This window comes from Convolutriloba macropyga, chromosome 6 (genome assembly GCF_964194025.1).
Source record: "Convolutriloba macropyga chromosome 6, txConMacr16.3, whole genome shotgun sequence".
Taxonomy (NCBI): Eukaryota; Metazoa; Xenacoelomorpha; order Acoela; family Convolutidae; genus Convolutriloba; species Convolutriloba macropyga.
Window position 1 is genome coordinate 56,625,219 of NC_134473.1, and position 12,200 is coordinate 56,637,418.

A 12,200-nucleotide genomic window follows, 5' to 3' on the forward strand; every position below is an offset into this window, starting at 1 on the left:
TTAAAAGTACAATGGAAAAAATTCACGCCGCAAAACCACTCGCTTTTTGCTCCACTTCATGTATCGGCGTCACCAAAATAAACACTCCAATTTGACTCACTCCAAAACACTCCAAAAATAAACACTCAAATATCTTGAAAATGAGTGAACAGATCATAAAAAGAGAGCGCCCCAATACAATTCAAATTCTTTGAATTGTAAAAATTCTATTAATTGTAAAACGTACCCGGCAGATTGCCGGAAAATAGCCACCGTTGATTCCCATAACTCTATTGGGATTGAAAGAAAAGAAAATCAACAAAAATTGGTAATTGTGCAAAAACATTTTTAAGTGCAATTTATTTTGGTCTCATTTGGTAATTGAACATACTCTTGTCTCTCAGTGAGAGGCTACAGGGTCTAGTATCAATACCAATAAGCAATATAGATAGTAACTAAAACTTATGAGAACAAACTTCAAGTACAGGGCATCTAAAAATGGGCTTCATGGGTTTATCCCGTTTCTATTTCTGACTTTGATTTTCTTATACTGACTCTCTTGAATTTGAAATGCTTTGCTGTTGCAGCTGCTGTTTAAAAGGACTTTGAGCAGAATTGCAGGAGAGTGAAACTAGCCTAGAGAAGTCAAAAAGATTTCACGCAAAATGTCGAAAAAGCGGCAAAATGGGTAAAGCGAAAAAAAAGTTCGACGAAGTAAAAAAAAATAGCAGGACAAGTTCTGAAATACAATCCAAGGAATTGAATGAAAAACGAGCCTAATGTACCTGACCAGCAGATCAATTGAACAATCCCAGCCAAAAAGACGAAATCTCGAAAGTTGAGAAACTAGAAGATTCAAACTAAACAAAAAAAACAATTATTCCTAAAACTCATGAAGCTTTTAACCTGAAGGCCATTTATGACACAATGCAATTGTATTCATTAACTCACGCAAAAGACTTGAAAGAAATTAATTTGACACTAAAGGTAGATAATCTCGAAAAAAATGACAAATGCTTCAAAAAGAAATGTGAAAAATGCTTCAAATGAAAAGGAAAAATTTAAAAACTTTTTTCGAAAATGTGTCTGGAAAAAACGTTCAATTTCTTTCTTTCTCTGTGGAGTTCTGTCTTGTAACTCATCGGCAACATTTAAAAATTTTTTTTGGTCAATAAAGAAAGTTAAATTCAGAAAACGACAAAAAAAATTAAAAAATTTGAAAATAATCAAAAAAAATTAAATTGCAAGCTTTAATTAAAAAATTATTGTATATATATATATATATATATATATATATAATTTTATATTATAATATATATATATATATATATATATATATATATATATATGTATATATATATATATATATAATTTTATATTATAATATATATATATATAGCTATATATATATATTATATTATAACTCGATATATATTATTATTTATTGGCAATCTATTAAAATAGAAAACTATTTTGTTGCCACTAGAAACTCTGCAATAACATACTAGCAAACTCAATAGCACCAGACCCCTGGCCAATGAGGAAAAAGACTAAAATTTTAGGAAGTCAAAAACTACAATTTGAAAATCGCTAAAATTTGTTATACGTAAATCTTGAAACACATTCCCCATTACCACTAGAAACTATGCAGTAACCTATTATCAAAACCTAAAGGAAATGTTTTGGCTGTTCAGGTTAGAGAAACCTAAAAATTGACATCAATTTTCAACAATTTGGAAAAATTGGCTTATGCCATGGCCAATAAAATTTTTGCTGTTAACTATTAGCAAATCCTAGACGAGATTTCTTGCCAACTGGAGCTGGAAAACTTGAATAATGACAATTAATGTCAGAAATTTGGAAAAAAAACTGCAAGTTTTATCAAAAAAATTGGTAAATTAGTGAAGTTGAAAACCATTCCATCACCACTAGAAACTATAAAATGGTCTATTATTGTGACACCAAGAGCTGAAACAACAAAAATATTCAAAAAACTTGAAAAAAATTTTTAAAAGTTATAATAAACTACCGTGTTTATGTTTGGTGTAGCAATACATAGAACTCTTAAAAAGACATTAAAAAGTAATTACGTCTTGCAAAAAGACCTTTACCAACTTTTACAAACCTCAATTTCAGACTGGCCCAACAAAAAATCCGAAAAAAGACGAAAAAACTGCAACATTTTAGGCTCAAAAACTTCTGAAAAGAACCTGTTAACCTTGAATTCCGGCCTTCCCAGTAGCTTCACCACTCCAAGTAATTTAAGAACTACTAAACGCGGCTAATGGCCTCTAATGAAACTTGATGCCCGCTGAGCTTTACCTGTTTATCCTTTTTTGAAAGCTCAAAGTCATGAAAAAAGGTGTGAAAACATCTTACAAAAATAAAAAAAAAACATAGCAAGACATGTCCTGATATACAATTCAAAGAATTGAGTGAAAAACTTAGATTTACTCTACCTGAAAAGCAGATCAATTCAACGATGCCAGCCAAAACACAAACAAAATCATCCCAAAAAATTGAGAAACAAACAAACAAACTGAACAAATTTATAGTCCTTCATAAAACTTGGAAGCTTTTACCCCTAAGGCATAATTTGACCCCTTGAAATATACCTATTTCAAAAATATGTTCAAAACCAAAATTTGTTTCTGAAATTGGTGCAGTATTATATCTGCAAGGCCTGAAAAAGTTCAATGGCCCTTGAAGATCGATTAACTCGAAAATTTTCAAAATTAAAAAATATCATTTGAAAAGAAATGTTGCTGAAAATCGTGACATTAATATCTTAAGAATCATTTCTTGAAAATTGATTCTATTGTCTCTAGAGGCTATCCGGTAAAAAATTCCAAGTCTTAAAAAAATAATTGGTTCAAAGATCGATAGGCAATAATTTTTATAAAAAATATCATATTTCAAAAAACAGAAATTCGTTCTATTAAAATGTTGAAATCCATCCAATTATCCCCAGGCAACTATTTAATAACATACTGTCAAACCCTGTATGAGGTTGTCTTGCTACTCGGGCAAGAAAAACTGAATAAAAGACAAATGTCTTGAAAAAAACTTGCAAGTTTATCAAAAATTTTTCAAAATTCGAAAGGTTAAATCGTTGAGAAAAAATCCATTAAAACTAACAACTATGCAGTAACTGTTTTCAGACCGTGGAATAGCTTTCCTGACACATGAGGATGGACAAATATCAAAAACAGACAAAAACTTTAAGAAACCGCAAAAAATTGCAGATTTTATTTAAAAAAATGCTAAAATTCGGGACATTAGAATGTTGAAAACCCCTCCATTGTTACTAGAAACTATACAGTGCCCTATCGTCAAATCTTAAAAGAGATTCCCTGGCCCATGAAGTTTGAAAAACGCAAAAAATCAGAAAAATTTTCAAAAAACTTGAAAAAAATTGCAAAAATTAGTATCATTTTGTGTGTTTATGTTTGTAGTACCAGAACATATAGCTCATAAACTGGCCATAACAAGTACCTTTTTCTCGCAAAAGGCCTTCATCAACTTTTAAAAACTTCAACCTAAGACTAATCAACCAAAAAATATTTTAAAAAAATCACAAAAAACTTGAAAAATTGCACCATTTTGAGCCCAAAAACTCCTCAAAATGACCTTTTAACCTTCAATTGAGGCCATCCTAGCAGCTGCAACACTCTAAGCACTTGAAGGACTACTAACGTCCACTTTGGGCATCTATTGAAACTTAATGCCCGCTGGGCTTTACCTGTTTATCCCGTTTTGAAAGATCAAAGTCATTGAAAAATGTGTGAACACATCAGAAAAAAAAACACAGCGCCCCAATACAATTCAAATTCTTTGAATTGTAAAAAAGACAGAGCACCAATACAATCCAATTCTTGGATTGTAAAAAATAGGCGCGCTATAATAGCTGGCTGAGAAGATGAGGGCGGCTACTACAAAAACCACGATGTCCCCAATAATAGCCGCTGTCGTTTCGCGGCTATTAAACATACAAACAGATGGGCTCAATCAGTACTTAAGTGGCTTATCGATCAACTAAACAGTTGTTGTTAGAAAAGTTCTAATCAAAGCTTGCATGGTTCAATGCCTATCCAAAGCAGTGGTAGATTATCAACTCTACACCTGTATGATTTCTTTTACAAATCTTTTTAAAATCCTATTGCAGTCTCAATTTCACCCCAGATCCCAGTTCCCAATAAATAAAATGGAGCACTCTATATATTAAAACGATAATCGCGTGATAAACTTTTCTCGTGCTATAATCTAATACACCATTTTCCGTGTGAAATGGACCTTTCATTGTAGTTCCGCCCGTTTTGACGCGTGGAATTGGAAATACACAATTTTTTTTTGCGTGGTTCACTCAAGATATTTTCAAAGTGAGTAACTTGGCCGAAGCATGAAATTTGGACACGTCAGGAAGCAACTGACGTGATGACTTGTCGACAGCAGCACCCCTGTTGCCAACCACGTGTCTGTAGTCTCTTGTGCGAGCGAAGTAGAAGTCATCCTCTGCCTCCTTGGCTGGTGCTTCGGACATCACTTCTTTCAACACCACTATCTGACACACAAAAACATACATACGCAGCTGTTCTCACAATCACCAATTAAAATTCTAAAAGAAAAGGATATCTGCTGAGCTAATCCTCTTAATATATGAATGATTAAAGTTTAACTGTTATAGAAGAATATAGGTGTGGCACTGTATGGTTACAAGAAAATGGTCGTCAGGAAATCTTATGATAGGCGAATTTTTAAGCTTTGAGTACAAAAACCTCTCAACCAGACTGAAATTAATACATCGCCGGAATCTTGCGGGCAAACAGCCCCGCCCTACATTGCACAAGAAGAATGATACAATATTTAGAAACATGCCAAGGGAAAATAGCCGCCATTGATTCTCATAACACCGATTTGGATTGAAGGAATAGAAAAACAATGATAAACATAACCGACTAACGTCGGGCGAATTGCTCTCATACGACCGGTTGGCTTCTTCAGTAGCTAGCCACGGTTTAGTGAGGCTAGTTTTAGCTTGCTTAATCCAAGGGGCCTATAGTGAGCGCAGTGGGGGGGGGGGGGTGCATCGTGGGGACTGATGGGGTGGGGCAACCTTGGGGGGGTCAATGGGTGGGGGGGGGGTAACGGTTTGAGGAAGATCTTTGACTGCACGGAGCCCTTACGGCCTGAACGATGTGCAGGAGTAGGGTTGGGGGTAGGGTGAAGTTGGTGGTTTGGCTGATGTGAGGGCGGGGGAGGGGGAGGGGGGTCAACGTCTAAGAACTGCCGTTCACACCATAAGTATAAGTCTTCAAAACAGTTTCTGTGAATCTTATACTTGGAGCCTAGTGAGCAGAAAGACTCTGAGAGAAATTAATGCCTGTTGGATGCTACTTGTTTATCCCGTTTTTGAGGACGAAAATCCAAATGAGTCAGACAAGAAATCTGACAAGCGAAAAATTCTTTAAAAAAGACCAACAGGAATAATATAATTGCTACAAACTTCGTTTAAGAGCAATTAAGAAAGGATTGTTGTACACAAACATTTTGAAAGTGCAAACTAATTTGATTGGACTTAGTTATTTTGCATTTTCTTAATAAGAATGCAGGGGGCTAGTATCAATGCAAAAACGCATTTGAGATGTGAAATAAGCATCATAAAAACAAAATTTAAGCTGTGGGCATCTAAAAACGGGCTTTATGGGTTTATCCCGCTTCTATTTTGTTTTCTGATTCTCTGATTTTGTTCACTTTAGATTGCTTTATTGAGCAACCGCTAGTAACAATTATCTTGAGCAAAATAATCGAAGAAAAAAACCAGCCTAGAGAAGTAAAAAAATCATACAAAAAATGAACAAGCTTTTGAACTAAGGTAAAACGAAACAAATTTGTGTTCGACGAAGTTAAGAATTATAGCAGGACAAATCATAAAACAAGAATCCAAAGAATTGAACAAACTAATAATCCGGCAAATAATTTTTTACGATGACATCAATCTAAGACAATCAACAAAATTCATATGTTCACAAAATTGAACAAAAAATTCAAAAACAATTAGGAATTTTATTTTTCCGAGAATTTTCCAAAAGTAGCAACAGTATTAGAAAATATTGACTCTATGCATCCCAAAACTGAGTACATAACACAATAGTTTTGTGGTAATCAATGACAGACAACGCAAAAAAAAACGCAAAAACTGAAGAATTTTGGCAAAATCAGAAACTTCGAAATCAGTGCTGCCAAACTGAAACAACCTCATAAAGACAATCGAAAACTGTTATGCACAGCATATCATAAAATTGTGAAGGTCATAAAACGTTTTTTAACAGTCCCATTGGCTTAGAAAGGGACAACAGAACAACAAATGAAGGCAAGATTTGGGAATTCACCCAAACTTTTCAAAAACAAATTGAATCTCAGTGAATAGTACCACTAGCTAAAATTTGAATCCACTAAACTGACTAAAACTAAGCCTCACTAGAAGCTCTAAAAAAACTTACTTTGTAACAGAATACGCTCTATAGCTGGCGGATGCAGAACGTACTGGGTACAAACGGTGAAGATCCAACAAAAAATGGATAAAATATTTCTTAAAACCTCAAAAATTCGACAACTTTTCTTGGAAAAATTGAATGTCAAAGTCATAGAAACTAATGGTTTTGATCTGAAGAATTTAATTCAATCCGAAAAAAAACAAATCAGCAATTTATGAGACCTGTCCAAACAGAGATTAAATGATAAGACAAGAAAAATTACAACAAGTACTCTCAAAACACGAAAAAGGCATTACAATATTTTACAGAATAAATAGTGTAGAAGCTGTGAAAACCACTAGCCATTAACTCAATAATTTAATTGGGCCCAATTAGGCAATATTCGCAGCCAACGATACGGTCATTAACGATACTATGTGATAAGCAACAGGAATAACAAAAAAGAAGGCCAAAAATCAATTTTTCAATAGTGTTTTGTGACAACTAATAATTACAAAGGAAAAAAGCATTGGGTGACCGTCATTGAGTTCAATCAAATGTTAATAGGCACCATTAGACAATATCCGTAGCATATTATTAGCACCCAAGAGAAGCAACTTTGAAAACTATCCTCGCCTTAAAGGCACTTGGAAAAACTTCAAGACTACTCGCTTTTTTGTTCCTTTTACTACTCCAACGTGATAAAAATCAGCAACCTAAATGAAAACAGCTGTGAAACAGCCAAAAAAAACGTAAACAGATCTATATGAAAACGAAAACATTTTAGACAAAACAATAAAAATTTACATGACAAAATTAAACCATCAAAACTTTCAGAGCATCTGAATAAATTTACTAAAAAAAGTTACAACCCAAGAAACTGTCTGTGTGTGTGGTGTGGCGGAAAACGACTTCGTAATAAGATTATGGGAAGTTTGCAACAATTTATTACCAATTGAAAGACGATGAAACTGTGTCTTAAAGAAAAAAAATCGACGGTAGGCAAAATTGATGCAAAACAAACCCAAAAATACTATTCTCTATGAAATTGGAACATTACTTTCTGCAGAGCTATAAAATAAAACTTCTCAACATTAATTCGGAGGATAATTTTATTTACACCGTTTGCTAGATCAGTGTACCACCATCCATTAATTCGCAGAGAAACCTTAAGCAACAAATTTTTAAAAAGCAAAGGAAAAAACCTGAGAAAAACTAAAATATTGTATATTTTGTTTCTGTGAAAAGTGCCCTGTCTAGCTCTCGGGTGGCACGTGATGTTAATAAATCATAAAAGGTTGCTTTTAAATAAGAATTGATCAAGAAAAGCTAGAGCGATAAGGGTAAAATTCGAAGAAATAAGCAAAAAAACTTATTAAAACAGACAGAAATGGCAGAGATTTGCTCAAATTTACTAGATTTTCTTTCCAAGAACAACTCAAATTTAAAATCGATCAAGTTGGGACAATCCCAAGTTCTATAAGGGCAAAATGGTAATAAAAATAGCTGAAAATTGACACCAAAATATTAGAATTATCTTCACAAAGTGAAAAATGTTTCCAAGTGCACTTATATCAGTTTAGGTAATTGAGAGAAACACCTCTGATGACTGAAAAAGTTGGAGTTAAAACTAAACATAGCTGGCAGATTGCCAGAAAATAGCCGCAATAGATTCGTAGATCGGCATTCTAAAAAAACAGTAAGAAGACAGACCAAAAAATTCGTCTTTTCATTGAAGGCTGATCTGTTATATTTTGATTAAAAATCTGTATAAGTTATTGCTGCCTCTATTAGCTGATCTCAAATAACCTTCATTTAGAGTGACACACACCTATTTGACCTTATCTCTTTGAATTAAAGTAAATAAAAGTCAATTTCAAAGTGAGGAAGTCGTTTTTGAGAGTGAGGTAAGTCAAGTGTGACCAAAATTTAATCACGCGCATGAACAAAAAAACTCGTTCCACTAAGAGCGAAAAATGACGTCACACATGCAATTCAGTTGAAATTGCATGAACGAATGAACAAAAAGTGGCGGTGACGTCATATGGTCGTAACAAAAATCATGACGACGAAATAAAAAAACCAAGAGAAGGCCAATAATACCCCCAGCAATCGCTGTGCGGCTATTAAAAAACAGCTTTCAAAAAGCCTCACTTTATGTTTTTGAGAAATTTGTTAGTGAAAATATTTTCACCCCAAATTTTATCGCTTGTTCTCAAAAAACCACTCTCTCTCTCTCTCTCTTTTCTCAACTCTTCAGTAGTTAGATCCAAACACTTTGTTTTCACGCATTTCATTTCAAATGAATTTAAACAAAATTAACGAGAAGAAAGAGACGCTCCGCTAATGCTCCTCTTCGAGTCGTAAAACGACAGCACACCAATACAATCCAAATATTCTAGATTGTAAAAAAATAGGAGCTCTATAATAGCCGGCCCGAAAAGCTGAGGGCGGCTATTAATAACTTTCAGATTTTATTCTATCGTTCACAAGTAAGAAGGCTGTACAAAGAGCAGGACTAAGTTGTTTCAAAACCTGCTGTCGAGCATATTAGAAGGCGTATCGTGTTTGTCATCTAAAATAAGTTTACAGCTTTTTAAGAAAGAGTTTGCGAATTCAGGATATATAAATCAGCATTATCAGTATAGTTATCATTTTTTGAGCATTTGCTTCTTTCTACCATTAGCATTTTTTCTACCTTGAGTGCTAATCCCATCAATATCGTGGCCAGGATGACGTCACGCATGACCGTCTCTTCCTCTCCGAACCAGTCTTCCCAGCCGTACTGCATCTCGTTCTCTGACACAACCTCTTGCGCAGCCTCTAACTGGTTCTTGTATGCAACTACCTTATCCGTCACCTCTGAAACTCAAAACACGCTTCTTTTCATTGACATTTATATACCTTTTTGCTCAAACGAAGCGTAGAAAACACTAATCGGGTAGCAGTTGCCACTAGGACTAAAATAATACGTTCTTTCGCCTCTACACTCCGAACTTCACCTCCCCTCTACTCTCCGAACTTTACCTCTACTCTCCGAACTTCAAGACCCTGCCTGACCACAACATCCAAATTGAGTAAAGGCTACTATTTAAAAACATAGCTGGCAGATTGCCAGAAAACAGCCGCAATAGCTTCGTAGATCTGCAGTCTCAAAACGATTAAAAAAGACAGTTTAAAAAAGAAATTTTATCTTTTCACTAAGGGCTGAGATGGTATATTATGATTAAGAATCTGTATAACTTATTTCTGTTTCTATTAGCTGTTCTTAAATATCTTTCAATAAGAGGGATATACACTCACTTGACCTTTTCTCTTTGAATTAAAGAAAAGAACAGTCAATTTTAGAGTGAGGAAGTCATTTTTCATAGTGACGTGTGTCACGTGTGACCAAAAAGTTAATGACGCGATAGAAGAAAAACTTGCTCCACTAAGAGTGAAAACTCTAACGATGTTACGCACTCAATTCAGTTGTAATTGCATGAACGAATGAACAAAAAGCAAATTTGAAGTGATTGTGACGTCATATGGTCAGAACAAAAATCTTGACGACGAAATAAAAAAGATAGCCCGAAGAATACCGGAAGCAACACGAAGCGTTAAAAATTCACAAAAAACGTAATTGCATCTGAAGCCATTACCTTTTGTATTTTGCCATTAATTCATTACCTGCACAGGTCTGAGCTAAAAATTGGTGAAAATTAAACCACTGTCACCCAGAGAAACAAAATGCAGCAAAACTTTATGTTAAAGAAAACGTTTAGTAACGTTAAAAAAGTCCGAACTAATCAACATGAACAAAAAACTGATAAGCTGAAAAATCTGAAAGGGCCATCAATTGCAATCCAATATTTCATGTCTTCAATCTCAAATAGATAGCGAAAGCAAACAGCAGATAATGATCTTAGAAACTAAGTTATATTTCTCAAAAAATGCTCAAAATTAAGACTCTAATTAAAATTCCAATCACTGCAATTAAGACAAAATTAACTCATACTTCTTCCTTAATGTATGTATACTCGACAACATGATTTTATACTTGTTAAAAAATTTTAAAAAACTAATCTAGTCACAAAAAAGACATAAACAACAGATTATAATTTGAAGGCAAAAGGTCGTGTAAAACAAACAATACGAAGGCCGAAAGAAAATTGCAATAAATATTAATAGGTTGAAATAATGGAAAAAGTTTTCTAGCAAACTCTCAGTACTGCCTTATGTTGAATAAAACGAATTGCAAACCAAATAAAAGACGAATATCTTTAAAAAATTTGAAAAATTTCAATTTTCTAACAACTGGAAACATCAATTCAACAAAAAAAATGTATATGCCAGGACAAAGCTAGAATGATAAAAACTAGAGTGAAGAATATTGACATAATGTAAGGAACACCGTAACAAAAAGTTTAATTTTTAATTTTTGAAAGTTAAAAATCATATTAAAAAATCAAGAAAAAAACAAATACATTTCATTGTCCAGCATTTGAGACATAGAAAAAAAACGATTCATCCGAGACAAAAATCAATACTTCTGAACAGAACAAAAAAAGAAAAAGCAAAATTAAAACACGAAGTATTGAAACAATTTGCAAAAATGGTCAAAAAATTTTTTAGAGTGCTTTTATGAAATTTAAGAAACGACATTAAAGTCCCTCGTGTTGCAAGACATTTTGTAGTACTTAAAACCAAAACGCTGACAAAAAACAGAAAAGGAAAAAAACTAACCAAATTGGATTAGAATATGTACAATTTCACAGAACAAAATTACATCGAGGTAGAAGGAGGCATTGAGGATATGAATTTTTAAAGAGCAGTTGCCATATTAACTAATTGTTGGCAAAAAGACGGCTGAAAGATCCACAAATGAAGAAATTAACAGAAAAAAGGCAAAATTTAACAAATTTTAAAATTTTGGAACGCATTTTCAGTCTCTGCTGTGACTGTGTTGTTAATTCCTGCGGCTTACAATTCAATATATCATCAAATTAAAATTATTTTTACAAAAAACCAAACTATAACCAAAAAAGGGACAATTAGACGACAAAACGGGCAGAAACGGTTATCTGAAGTCAAAAAGACATTCAATAAACGCAGCGCATGATCAAAAAACTTCTCTGGCTCAGAAAACATTAATTCACGCGGAAATTTTACTTACGTTTGCTTTTAGGTTATAACCGCGTCTGGACAAATAATACTTCCGGTTAAAAAAAACTTTAGAACATAGCCACCGAAAGATCTGGTTTTTCAGATAGCTAATGTCTCCATGCGGAAAACATCAATGCAGAAAAAAACAACAATCTAAAGTGAACCAAAAAAAAATTCGGAAATTAAATAAACAAACATTTCGGAAAGTTCAATTTGTTTTTGTTGTTTCACTACAAACAAAAACTGTTGTTTGATGCTATGATAACTAATTATTCAACCACAAACATTAGCCAAATCTTTATCTGCTCACAAACATCTCTATTTTCGAACAAAGGGAGAAATAATTAGGAAATTGTGTAAAGTTTCTCAATTTTTGTCAAATTGCGGAAAAAGAGACCGCTTTTTTGCAAAAGAAACTTTTATCCTTTGTAGAAAAACACCTACAGTCATGAGGTTTTAATTCAATTGACAATGAAATCAGTAAAACAAAACAATGGGCTAAAAATTGCAAAAAGACTTGAAAATCAGCAAAGTAGTTGAAAAATTTTCAAATTAATCACCAAAAGGACAAAAAACAGGATATACAAGGAAAAAAACGTTTAA

The 12,200-nt window shown here is 33.5% G+C and overlaps 1 protein-coding gene across 1 annotated transcript in view; it reads right to left on the reverse strand.

The window, feature by feature from the left end:
• The window catches only part of LOC142341067 (uncharacterized), a 131,543-nt gene that overhangs the window by 75,402 nt on the left and 43,941 nt on the right, over positions 1 to 12,200 (reverse strand). Inside the window, exons 9-10 of the mRNA XM_075391918.1 lie at positions 9,151 to 9,314; positions 4,411 to 4,540 (exon numbers count right to left, since the gene is read on the reverse strand). Coding sequence (XP_075248033.1) covers positions 4,411 to 4,540; positions 9,151 to 9,314 — 294 coding nt within the window. The remainder of the gene's footprint in view (positions 1 to 4,410; positions 4,541 to 9,150; positions 9,315 to 12,200) is intronic.